The sequence below is a fragment of the Oreochromis niloticus genome, linkage group LG23 (genome assembly GCF_001858045.2).
Source record: "Oreochromis niloticus isolate F11D_XX linkage group LG23, O_niloticus_UMD_NMBU, whole genome shotgun sequence".
Classification (NCBI taxonomy): domain Eukaryota; kingdom Metazoa; phylum Chordata; class Actinopteri; order Cichliformes; family Cichlidae; genus Oreochromis; species Oreochromis niloticus.
In genome coordinates, this window is record NC_031986.2 from 42,413,967 (window position 1) to 42,427,627 (window position 13,661).

Consider the following 13,661-nt stretch of genomic DNA (forward strand, 5'->3'; position numbering starts at 1 on the left):
GAGGTCAGCAGAGAATGGCCAGAGTCCATCAAGCTGATAGGAAGGGAACACCAAGCCAAATAACCACTCATTACAACCAAGGTATGCAAACCAGCATCTCTGAACCCTGAAGCAAGAACAGGGAAAACCACACCACGAGCCACTCCTGAAAATAGGAAACTGTGGCTACAGTTCACACGTGCCCACCAATGTTAGGGAATAGAAGCTTGGAAAAATGTTGCTTGCTCTCATGAGTCCCGGTTTCAGAATTTGTTGTAAACAATATGAAAGCATGGATCCATCCTGCCTTCTATCAGCGGTTCAAGTTCATGATGGTGGTGTAATACTATCGGGGATATTTTGTTGGCACATTTTTGTTACCTTGATATCAATGGGACTGCCACTTTATGACCAGTGTACCCATCTTCTGACAAGCCACAGAGATCAAATAATCTCAAACTGGTTTCTTGAACATGACAATAAAGTCACTCTACTGAAATGGGCTTGACAGACCCGATGTTGTGGAACTGGACTTTCCTATCAGCAATCTGCAGCAACTGTGTGATGGACAAAAATCTCTAAAGTGTTTCCAGCACCTTGATTAATGAAGAATTAAGGTAGTTCTGAAGGCAAAAGGGGGTCCAACCTAAAACTTATTTGGTACACCAAATAAAGTGGTTTTATGCAATAATGATAAGACTTGCCATAGTGTTTTCTACCTTCTTACTTATGTCCAACTTTATTTTTGTTTTTTCCCTTTGAATGTTGTTCTGACTCCCTTCTGACTCATAATTAATAGTTAAAACCAAATGAAGAGTTGAAGGAAAATACCACCCTGCTGGCCGGGATTGATGAGACTGGGACAGTCAAAGCTCGAGAGTCAAAGTGAAAGGACGCTAGAAAGTTAGGACAGAACCTACTGTGGATATTAAGGAGGTCAACTTTTCTACTTTTTAAGCAGACAAGGACATGAACCTTTGACTTTACATTGAGTATATCTCCTTTTTGGAACTCACAAATCCATCCCTAACCTTCCGCCAATATGGACCTTTCTGCAATGACCAAACTGTCACAACTCCACAAGCTAGAGATGACACCCAGATACGTAATACCCCAGTATCTTATCTGTTCAGAGTAAGTTCATAAAAGGAGAAGAAATGCGTAACTCTTCCTTTTCCATCCTTCCAGTTGGCTCCAATGGGAGAGGTCTGACCTATCTCACACTCCTAGAGCACTAAAGGGACTCAGTGATCCTTTATCTGAGCATGAAAAACAATGAGTGGATTCCAGCAACTTCTTGGCCTGTCAGTGGAGGAGAATATTCCACAGATAAACACATAATGCATGGCTGATTGTGTTATGAAAACGAAATATTAACCTTTGGATAGAGTGATAAACTTTGGTTTATCATTTCCCCCTGCAACATTTCCAGTGTTTTTAAGGAATATGAGTTTATACTGGTAAACATCAAAAGATCAAAACAACAGGCTGTTACAATGATGTAATGCAAGCGGCGTATTAAGGCCCAACGGGCAAAATCTATTACATGTGTTGCAACAAGTAAGAGCAGCAATTTTATGACACACTGGAAGAAACAAATTAGACGTTCTTCTCTGAAATAGTCAGCTGTCCTTTAACCACGGAGAACAAAAACAAATCGCTTTGACCTACACTTGGAAAATAAACGGTATCATTCACACTGCACGGCTCAAAAGTGTAGCGCAATGACTCGCGTGGCTGCGACCTCTCTCCTGACTCATAATTAATGGTGAAAACCAAATGGAGAGGTGAGGGAAAATCCCGCCCCGTTGGCTGGGAGGGGTGAGACCGGGACAGTCAAAGCTGGAAGCTGGAGAGTCAAAGTGAGAGGACGCTGGAAAGTTAGGACAGAACCTACTGTGGATATTAAGGAGGTCAACTTTACTGCTATTTTTAAGCGGACAAGGACATGAAACTTTAATTTTACATCGAGTATATCACCTTTTTGGAACGCACCAATTCTGGATCTTTACGCACGAGAGGAAAAAATAAATAAAACAACAACTTCGACATTTTTGTAAATCTGCTCATTGCAGGGATGTTCAAGCGAGCCCCGTCATTCTGACAGGTAGGATAACTTTCTAGCATACTGTTGCGGGAGCGAAGAAAAACACACCGACTGCGCAAAGACTGTGCGCTAACAATGCACGAGCTCTGTGTCGTTTTTGATAACTTTCACAAAACAGGAAAGTCAGGAAAAGGAAAGTTACGCAGAGGCAGGATTTCAATTTAAGCCTCTGGCATTTTTTACTTCTGTAAAGAAGTTGCCTGTAACACTGTGCCTTGTTTCTGAAACTGGAAGGAACTTACTTTATATTCATCGTCATTGTGAGGAGGGCATTTCTGGATCATTTAAAGACCTTTATAAAAGTCTTGTCTTTTTTTAAAGAAAGAAAGAAATAATAATAAATGATGACATGAACACACCCCAGACTCATTATTCAATTATAATGCTAAAATTGTAAGTACTTGAAGTAAGTGGTAGTGGATAGAACAAGAGAACTGGCAGTTTAGATCATCTGATTTTTTCCAGTTTCTTCATGAGACTGTGTTTTATTTAACTTGTAGGTGCCACTGCTGTCTTTGTCACACTTGTCTGAAGGAATTTTTGTTCTGATGTACTTATTTGCTTAGTTGCATAGCTTTAAACTGGTAATACTTTCCTTTTTTTCAATGCAGATTTGATGTTTCTATAGAACAATCTTCTTTAGTTCCTAAGCTCAGAGAAAAACTAGTAATTTTTTAACGTGATCTGTTAACTTTTCTTGACAGGCTCCTCAAAGGATGTGACTCTGCCAACTTGAGCACCCTTACCTCTGTGTCCAGTGCTGTGCCGCCCTCTGCTGTGTGACCGAGGAAGGTCAAGAAGGGCCAGGCAGTATGAGTAATCAAATTGAGCAGGGGATGAATCCTGTCATCATCATCCACTACAACCACTCGGGAAAGTGGGAACGACCTCGCGTCAGCGGGGCCTGTAAAATGGTGCTGCTGCTCCTCATCTGCGTGCTGATTGTTCTGGAGAACATTACAGTTCTCCTCGCCATCTGGAGGAATAAGCGCTTTCATAGCCGTATGTACTTTCTCATTGGAAACCTAGCGTTGTCAGACCTGCTGGCTGGGGTGGCTTATATGGTTAACATCTTTACCTCGGGACGTAAAACCTTCTTCTTGACGCCACTGCAGTGGCTGGCCAGAGAAGGGAGCATGTTTGTAGCCCTCAGCGCTTCCACCTTCAGCCTTCTGGCTATTGGGATCGAGAGGCACATGACAATGGTGCGTCTGCGCCCCTGCGAGACAGCAGGTCGAGGTCGGCTTCTAGCACTGCTGGTAGCCTGCTGGCTTGTGTCGGTACTGCTGAGTGCTCTGCCCAGCCTGGGCTGGAACTGCCTAAACAATCTGCCTTCCTGCTCCACAGTGCTGCCACTCTATGCTAAGAGTTATATTGCTTTCTGCATCAGTGTGTTCAGTGCCCTGTTGGTGGCCATCATTATACTCTACATCAGGATCTACCGTCTGGTGACCTCCAGTAGCCGCAGGGTGAGCAGCCGGCCTTCAGAGCGATCATTGGCCTTGCTTCGTACAGTGGTTATTGTGCTTGGGGTTTTTGTCATGTGCTGGGCTCCCTTGTTTCTCCTGCTCCTCCTGGATGTTGGTTGCAGTCCAGATAAGTGCCCTGTTCTCTACCAGGTGGACTGGTTCATTGCCCTTGCTGTACTCAACTCTGCCCTTAACCCCCTCATATATACTCTGTCCAGCAGAGAAATGAGAAGCGCATTTTTCCGGTTGCTGTGCTGTTGTCAGACCAGCATGGAGCACACCGGGACTCCTGCAGTGGGCAACCCCAACCTAGGGACAATCATCCCCACAGGAGAAAACAGCAAGACAAGTTTGGGTGGAGGAGGGGGCAGCGGGGATGGGAAGTCTACGATGAACAGAGGAAAGGTTCCCACACCTGTGAACTCAGACAACAAGCACGGAGATCCCTCCGCCACTGCCGTGCCCCATCCTTCAGGGCCAGCAGACCTGCTTTCAGCTGTACTTGTCAAGGCGGGAGCGCTGCCAGCCCTCAACAAGTTTTAAATGGAAAAGCCTAAATGAGGCATTACAGTTACACAGAAACAGACTGGTCTGATATAATCCTGCTACCAGCCACTTTTTGTTTGTACAATATCGTTTGGGTAGCATGAGTTAGATGAAGTATTGATAAAATAATTCAGACATTCATTTGGAACCAAATACATCTGATTCTGAATCATAGTACAAAGAAAATCTTTTAAAGCCACTATTTACAGGAACTCAGATGTCTTTTCCAACACTAGACTCACTCGAATACAGCGTCGGAGAGTTTCGACACTGAATTCATATTGTGACTGGGGATGCCGTAAAGTATGATTTACTCTGTTAGTGTTTTGTCTGTCATTGAGTTTAGTTTTTTTTATCCTGTCATTTTAAGCAAAAATGATCAAATTCTTGCACTTTTTTTTTTTTTTGCATGTACTATACGCAGGAAATCTTCAAACACCTGCATTTTTCATTACTTGACTTGATAGACTATTTATTTTCTGTGAAAACGTTTGCCACCTTAATACTACACAGCTGTTTTTTGCTTTTTTGTTTTTTTTGCTTTGTGTGCATGAAACCCATCATGGTACTAGGACTTTACTGTTCACTTTATTATTGATTATTTGCAATGCACTGTGAGAGAAACCTATTCTATAAGTTTAGTGCCAGACTAGCAGCCTCATCAGGCTGTGATGTGCATAAACAAACCAAAAACAACAACAACAACAACAACAACAAGGTTGGAGGAAAAATGACACTGCTAGTAGTTGATTCTTACCACTAGTGGGCAACATAGTAAAGTGTGCCCTGATGGTAGTGCTGCAGGAGGTGGTGTTAATTTGTGGGATTCAACTCGTGGACGTTTCAGGCTCAGCTGTTCATTACTATTCTTGGTTTATCTTTTCATCAGTCTAATCTAGTCAACAGAAGCTACACTGTGAGCTAAATCGGCCTGGCTAATAGCGACAATCATGAAAATTTTAGGGTCTCATCAGCACGTCTAGAAACCACTTGCCCATCAACTAACCACTAGTAAATACGAGTGTTGGATGTGAAAAAGTTGTAGACTGTAAATTACATTTATGCTGAGGGTGATGTATTGCCTGATTCGTTACATAGCAAATAAAATTCTATTCCCTTTTATCCGATTTTCATGTGTCATTTTGTTTTATGGAATCAGGGGCTCGTTCCGAATCCCCTTCCTCTCATCCAGGCTGTCACTGTGATCGCCAGCTGCATAAATTTGCTAAAGAATAGTCATAAAACCCGATGATAATAACCTTTTGCCAAATGAATGGCAGATTCTACTACTATCAATCCTTCATAAGATCCTTATTGAAGCCTAAGCCGTGAATTCCACACATTTATTAATGTGCGGTATAATTTGCCGTTGGTTTATTAATTGCTTTTCACAGAGGAGAGGAGAAATGTCATCAGATTTAACCTGCTGCACTCATTTAATACCCTAATGGGAGCACATTCCTGCTATCTTACACGCCTACACATGCAGACATGGTTCAGACGCTGATGAATAATGCAAAAAAATTCTTCATCCTTATTATGAGTAGATCTTTCCAGTCAGTGAGGTCACTTACCGATAAAAGCCGTACTACTTACGGCTACTGTGGAAAAACAGTCCAGGTGTTGTATGAATTCTGGGGAAATCATTTAGGGGGTTTCTTTGACAAAAAGAGTGATACCTGTGTAAATGATTTGATTGGCAGAGTATAACGGATTATAATCAGATGTGTAAGCAGCACAAGGTGTAAAATGTATTTTCTAGACGTTGATAACTAAAGACAAGGGAAGAATTTGTTTGTTTTTGTCCTAAAATACTGCTGCACTAAACGGTACTTTTACACTGAGCTGACAAATGAGCAGAGTTTGATCTTTTTACTGCACTGCGAGACCAGACAGGTGCTGTCAGAGTGGCATTTTATACTTGCCTCAGCTAAAGGATGTGTCTCGGCTCTGCACTTCCAGTTCTGATGAAGAGAGACAGCGAGGACGCAATACCGGCCGAACATTTCCAGCTTAAAGGTCACTGACTGCTTCCTGTCAGAAATGTCTGAACACGTTCTTTTCTGAATTAGCTGGGGATGATCGTGGCCTTATGCCACGTGGAACACTGGAAAATGTCCAAACGTTGAGCTGTGTAGTGTGATTTATAGACAGTCTATCCTGTGTTTCCTGAAGCAGTTTACCCAATCTTCGCTTCATCCTCACCATTGCTTTATTAAATCACATCCTTATTTTAGTTCTGTTAAATCTTTCTTTTTTTGGTTTGAAAATAGGTTTGCAAAGAAAAGAAGATAAATAAAAATCCATAAAAATAAGCAACATACAGAATAATAGAAAATTTCACTCTCAGAAATTTCACCAAGGGGATCCAGCGATATTTAAAACACGTTAAATTAAAGCTATTCCAAAAAGGATGATTATTCTTCATCTCCCCCTTAATATAAAGTTTGGAGTTTGAGATAAATCTTTTAATGTCATGGCAAAAAAAAAGAAAACTAAATATTGTGGCACTATTATGTACAAATACCCTAATGCGACAGCAAGATGGACTGCTACTCCAAAATACAGACAATACAATGAAAAACAAGGAATAAATAAATAACTTGGAAAAAAATCATAGGCAGAATTGTCAAAAATAGAAGCAACACAATCACGGTGGTCAAGATTACAACAATGTGGGATTTTTACAGGGACCAAAATATTTAACAGCTCACAAAAGGCAACAAAGCGAAGATCAGCTGCAAACTGTGCAGATCAGCTGATCTCAGTGTCACCAAGCACCAGGTGATGGCTCAGCTGAAGCTGTTTGAGACATTCCACTTGGCAAATCTCAGCGAAACAGTCCATGCAGACTTAACCTGCCCAGAGCTGTGGTAGCTTTGCAAGCCACTTTGCAACCCACCTGTATTCCACCCCTTTTACTGCTCAGTTCTATGCTGGGATTTTGCTAGTGATCTCACTCCTGCAGCTGCCTCCAGAGTGGGGAGGTGAGCTCCTTATGTTTTTCATTATGCTTTATGAAAAAGGGTGGGGAGGTCCCAGAACAGAGCTACACTGACATTTACAAATTACTACAAATGTAACCTAAGATTTTCTTTTAACTGTAGTGGTGTTGGCTGAAATGTTATTTAAGGAAGTGTGTAGTATGTACTGTGAGCAGTTAAGAAAGTACAGTGAATTACAGTTTCCAGCTGATTTTAGAAGCCCTTTTTTCATTCTGACCTTGTATTTGGATCAACGTATTAGAAGCAAGTCATGAAAAGATGTCAGTCTGTCTTGAAATGACAGCCAGTTCTTGGTTGACCCAAGTGCATTTTCTTGAAATAACCTGCTTTATTTACAGTGTTGGAGATGTGCTGGCAAACTTATAATAATATAAACCTATAATAACTTACATTATATGTCAGCTGTGGTTTCCTAACATCACTTACTGCCACTGATAAGGATTTTTGTACAAAACCTTCTTAACAAACACAGAAGCAGACATCAGTCATTATTTTTCAAGAGAGAAAAAGCCATTCTATAAAGGTGGAAATGAAAGACATAATGTTGCACATGTCGGCATCATTTTCTAATCCACAAGCCTTCTTTCTTTGCCCCACATCTATGCCCAGATAAAGAAAATGACTTTAGCCCAGGGGCCTTAATTCGGGGACTGTGAAGACATAAAGTAGAAAAGTGAATAAATGGTTTTTTTTATAATAATCCTGTTCTTCAAATCCAAGCTATAACAGATTCAATTTCTCCTGTACCTGAAGCAAACACCATAAATGGTCTGTGTGCTAACTAGGTCAATCACCTTAATAAATCATGTTAACTAAATAGCCATGACTAGTGTTCTTTAAGGATTTAGACATGGTGGATTTGTGTTATTCTCCGTGCACAATGCTTATTTGCATATGACTAATGTGAACACAACGGAGGACAAGAGAATCACACCCCCTCCCATCATCACAATCCTGGCTTTATACTGCTGTGTGCTGAGGAAGTGTGCATGCGTGTGTGTGCATTTGCACACATCCCGTTTTTGTGCACAGACGTGTGCACGCCGCGTGTTTCAGAGAAAGAACAAAGACTCCATCTGGTCCAGTCACTGAATGTGCCAGTATGAAGCACTTCTGTCATTCTCAAGTCCCTTTTTGATGTAGCTTGGAGGTGGAGTGGAGCCAGGCCGAGAGCTGCGAGGGGTCCCATTTGAGGCGGCCACTCACGCTGGGAGCCCCCGAGTTGAAGCCATTCCCTACTCTGCAGCCGAGTTGTACCACTCTCACCAGAGGAGGGAATCATTCATCTGGTGTGTGATGATTCTCCTCCCCTACCTTCACCTCCATTGCTCCCCAATTCAATACAGTGTAATTACACGTGGAACAAAGAGAGCAAAGACTCAAGCAGACTTTGGTGATAAGCCCCCCAGGATCACGGGGCTTTATCTAGGGAGCAGGTGGGATGAGGCCGAGGGAGCCGAGGCAAAGGTCACTTTGCAGGAGGATATCTGGAGGAGCTTGCTGAGATTTGGATTGGTGGACACTCCTCCCAGCATTCCCCTCAGCACCCCATTGCCATTAATTCTCCTGTCTAGTGCTGATCAAGTAGAATGAAAGCAGAATAGTTGAATTTGACAGCCTTTTTTTATCATCTCAGCCAAGTCATTTTTTCTTTTTTACTTTTTGTTTCTCAGCATCAACAAAAACATCTTAATATACTGGACAACCATGAGACAATATCTGATCAAACATGAGCACAGAGCCAGTTCTGTGGCTTATAGGGCTGCGACTAATTATTCGCTCTTAAATGATTTTTGATTAATGTACTAATCCTTCTACAAACTGTGTGAAAATAACAGAAAAATTCTCATCTCCATTTTACAAAGCCTGCTTAGATGGTTTTAAACAGCCTATTGGCTTAATACAGTGTGAATGGTAAAAACCAGAGACAAAGAAAACAGCACATTTTCACATAAACAGTCATATTTGCTAGAGAAATTACCTAATGACCTATTTATGTCTGATTAAATGCTGAGACTTACTTACTGGTTTACCAAAATTTTATATATATATATACATATATGCACACAAACACACACATATTTTTCATATGAGAATAGAGACTCTGTTTTCATCTATTTTTATCTTTATTCCTAGCCATCATGTCTGCGCTTGATAGTGGAAATATTTTATTCTGTCATGATCAGCTGTCCAAAAACAGTCTGAAGTATTTTTCATCTGTGCTCTGTGTCTGTTTGCAGGAGTTGATATTGTTTTCATCACCCAAACTACACGACATGCAGGCAACAAAAACCGGAGATTTTTTTTAAAGTAATATTTTAATGCCTCCCAGAAAAGCTGAAGGAGGACATCATATCTCCAGTTTATCAGTTTATCTGTCATGACACCACACAAATACCACACCTAGAAAGTCTGAAGTCTAATGCATTGCGCCACATAAATGGAATTTAATATTTCACCGGCCACATAATTAGGTATACCAGTTTAACTGCCCGTAAACACAAATATCGAATCACCCAATCACATGGCAACAACTTAATGCGTTTATGGTCAAGACAACCTGCTGAACTTTAGAGGATCCGAATGGGGAAGAGAGGAGATTTAAGTGAGTTTTAATGTGCTGTGGTTGTTTGTGCCCAACTGGCTGGTACGAATATTTCTGCCGGGATTTTCCCACAAACCCTCTCCAGGGTTTACAGGGAATGGTCCATAAAAGAGAAAATATCCAGTGAGCGGCAGTGCTCCAGAGATCAAAGAAGAATGGCCAGACTGCTTTGAGCTGATCCGAAGACAACAGTAACTCAAATAACCACTTGTTACAACCAAAGTAGACAAAAGATTATCTCTGAATGTAGCACAAATGGAAAAATGAAGCAACTGGACTACAGTGTGGACCACACTGTGTGTCATTCCTGTGAGCTGAGAATGAGAAACTCAGACTACAGTTCAGACGGAAACATGTTGCCTGGTCTGATGAGTCTTGATTTTAATTGCAACATATGGATGGTAGAGTCAGAATTTGGCATGAACAAGCTGAATGGCTCCATCGTGGCAGCAGTTTAGGTTGGAGGTGGTGATGTAATTGTGTGGGGGTTATTTTCCCAGAATATTTTGAGCCTCTTAGTACCAAAATGAGCATTGTTTAAATACCACAGCCTACCTGATTATTGTTGCTGGCCCTTTTTGACCACAGTGTACTCTTGTTCTGATGGCTGTCACAAAGCTCAAATTATCTCAAATGTCCTGCACAGTCACCAGAACTCCATGGCCAGTGAGTGTGCATTTTAAACCTGAGTATGATTGTGTGTGGTGTGTTAAACAAGCTCATCTTTGTTCTATTTTGTAGTACTCGGGTCTCTCTTGCAAAAGAGAAATTAAATACAGTACCTGATTAAATGAACACACGTCATGTTTTCATCAGTCTGAGCAACCAGCCATTCAGTGCCAGCTGAACAGATAGGTGGCAGGAGTGGGTAAGCAATCTCTTCAAAATTCCTTCCCTCTCAAAACCCCCCAAAACAGCAGCTGCTTCCCTCACCCAGCCTTCTCTGATTGCAGTCTTCTGGCAGGCTCTGATGGCAAACACACACCTGCTCACACTGACCTCCAATTTATCTCTTGTACGCCTGCCTGCCACAACTGTAGGGATTAACATGTCTGGAATAGGGGTTTAAGTGAGAGGGAGGATGGCGGCCTCTTAGTCTGACATGCATGTCCCGTCCCTCACTTGTGGCATTGAGTTTGTGTGCACAGCTGGCTAATTCCCTGCCTCTGTGCATGCAAACAGCCTGGAGGTTTCTGTGCAATATTGTGCGAAAGAGAAACTGAGGCTGAAGATCCAAAGTGTGCATCTCATAAATGTTAAAGCCCAAGGCAACTTGGGGTTGGAGATGGAATAAATATTTCTACCTAACATTCATTAAACACAACAGATGTCTGAGTCTGTCATCAGGTCCTGGTTTAAATGCTGTAATATTCAGATGGGTCACCTAGTCCCCACCGAAATGTCTCGTAAAATAACCAAAATATTTACATCTTTGTGTTCTTTTCACAATCAGGCTTTTACAAAGACTTGGTTTTGTGCATTTAAACACTGTATAGGAGCTTTGGAAGACAATGTTAAAATGGGAATCCAATTTAAATGTCGCTACTCAGGTTGTGTAAAAAAGTTGTCTAACGCCTCCTGTGATAGTGAACCTGAGAGCATCCCTTAATGATGCAATCAGGTGACATGTTTGTGTGTGTCTGTGTGATAAAAGATACTATGGAAACGCAATTAACAGATTCAAGTTAAAATGTCTCCGTCTGTCACTGATTTTGAAGACCTCTTCCCTGGTGACACTTTGACATAGGCACAAAACTACAACAGCAAGACTTTGACCCTGAAACAAAGGTATCTTAACTGAACTAAAGGTTCATTTTATTATTTACAACTCTGTAAGAAAGCCATTTATGTACTGAATACTTCTTCTCGCAGGGTACTTGTATGTCATGGATGTGTGTGTATACGTTATGTGGTTCCCTAAAATGCTGTCTGGCTCTGAGGTGATCACAGGTGTTCATTCCTCCAAGCTTATCTGATGGATTAACAGCTGCCGTCACCGCATAATCGTCGACACCCACCACATCTGACATTACACACATTCTGATTCTGATATGACAGCCGCTCGCGCACACGCACACATGAACACATACACAGACAGACACAGTGGAAGACACACATTTTTCCGTTTACACACAGAGAATTATTGGATATTGCTGAAGGGATGGAGCCGTTTCTTCCAACCTTCACAACTGTGCTCATAAAAATATAGCTTAACAGTAGGCAAGCTTCTGTCTGATAAAAACAAAATAAAATTCGAATAGAAACACCCTTCAAAGCAGAGAGCAGCTAAGCGCTAGACAAAAGCCAGAAAAATGTGGGAATATTTGTTTGATTTTTACATGCTGCATTGCCGCTGTCGTTATTATTCATATTCCTCCCCAGGGAGGCTTGTTTGAAAAATGGGACTGAAGCAGCCCCCCCTCCCCTTAATGTCACCGTCTCACTCTTAGACTCACAAACACCCACGCGCACACTTGTTTGGAGTCTTATTGGGGAAGTACAGCCAGGCTGCGTCTCCCTCCCATCCCTCCTGCTCCTCCTCACTTTCTTCATCTCCCTCCCTCCCATTTTTTCCCCCCTTCACTCTTTCTCCCCAAAACAGGGTGATCCAGCTCGTCTCCTCTCTCCGTCACGCGGGTAATCAGCCTCTGCTATTTCATTTGGCTCAGTAATGAAAGCAATCCCAGTGCTTTTCACTGCAGCGCAGCCCAAATAATGAGGACTGCCTCACCCCTCCTCAGCCACACCTCACCCCTAGTTCTCACCCTCTCCCTCCCAACCCTGCTGTTAATGGATGAAGGAAAGCAAGTGTGTGTGCGTGTGTGTTTGAGTATGTGAAGCACGCAATCTTGCCAAGTCCTTTGTGCCTCTTTTCTCCTGCTGCAAAGGAGCCTATTGTACATAATTTCATCAGCAATGCTCTTAATCAGAATATTTTGGATGGTTTTTTTCCCCACCTACATTAGTGGTTCCTAACCTTTATTACACGCGACTAACAGCGATGTGTTAGAACTACTCACAGGATGCACATCTAAGCTGTAAGCAGTTAGTCTGTTATTTCCCATTCCCCAGTAGCTTTTCCAAAGGAGGTAAATTGCAAACAAACAAAGAAAATTGTATTTCATAATAAGAAAATCAAAATGAGTAAGAAATTAAAAAAAATGTTGCAAAGCAGAAATCAGATTTTTATTGTTTCCAAATCTTCCACATTTCTTCCCCAGGTCAGGAACCACTAATCGTGATTAAAAATATACAAGACAACCCTTTAAAAACACTGGTTTGATTACAGGGTAATGCAGAGGTTATAGAGTGCAACCTAACATCTTTGGCTCCATTTTTAAATTTTCATTTTTATAGCCTTAATTAATTTTCCTTTTGAATAATCCCAAATGTGTCTGGTAGAAACCGTCTCTTTCCTAACGTGAGTTTTTAACCACACAGTGCTGTTACCAGACAGCAGCAATGAGACTCCATCCCATTTTTGCAAACATCTAATTTGTCTTCAAGAGGGGTTTTCAGGCCCCTCTTCTGTGGAACCAGCTTCCAGTTTGGATTCGGGAGACAGACACTATCTCTACTTTTAAGATTAGACTTAAAACTTTACTTTTTGCTAAAGCATATAGTTAGGGCTGGACCAGGTGACCCTGAATCCTCCCTTAGTTATGCTGCAATAGACGTAGGCTCCGGGGATTCCCATGATGCATTGAGTTTTTCCTTTCCAGTCACTTTTCTCACTCACAGCATGTCTTTATCCTGTCTTCCTTCTCTCACCCCAACTGGTCGCAGCAGATGGCCCCGCCCCTCCCTGAGCCTGGTTCTGCTGGAGGTTTCTTCCTGTTAAAAGGGAGGTTTTCCTTCCCACTGTCACCAAAGTGCTTGCTCATAGGGGGTCATATGATTGTTGGGTTTTTCTCTGTACCTATTATTGTACGATCTACTGTGTAATACAA

General features: G+C 41.8%; 1 protein-coding gene across 1 annotated transcript; it reads left to right on the top strand.

Moving 5' to 3' along the window:
* Positions 1-1,631: 1,631 nt before the first annotated feature.
* s1pr3a (sphingosine-1-phosphate receptor 3a) lies at positions 1,632-13,053 on the top strand. Its single transcript, XM_003439829.4, has 2 exons — positions 1,632-2,086; positions 2,791-13,053. Exon 2 carries the CDS (start codon positions 2,899-2,901, stop codon positions 4,096-4,098), a length of 1,200 nt encoding a protein of 399 aa, XP_003439877.1. The 5' UTR covers positions 1,632-2,086; positions 2,791-2,898; the 3' UTR covers positions 4,099-13,053.
* Positions 13,054-13,661: the final 608 nt, after the last annotated feature.

Excerpts from the sequence above, each read along its gene's own strand:
- s1pr3a (XM_003439829.4), top strand. The coding sequence starts at position 2,899 with ATGAGTAATCAAATTGAGCAGGGGATGAATCCTGTCATCATCATCCAC.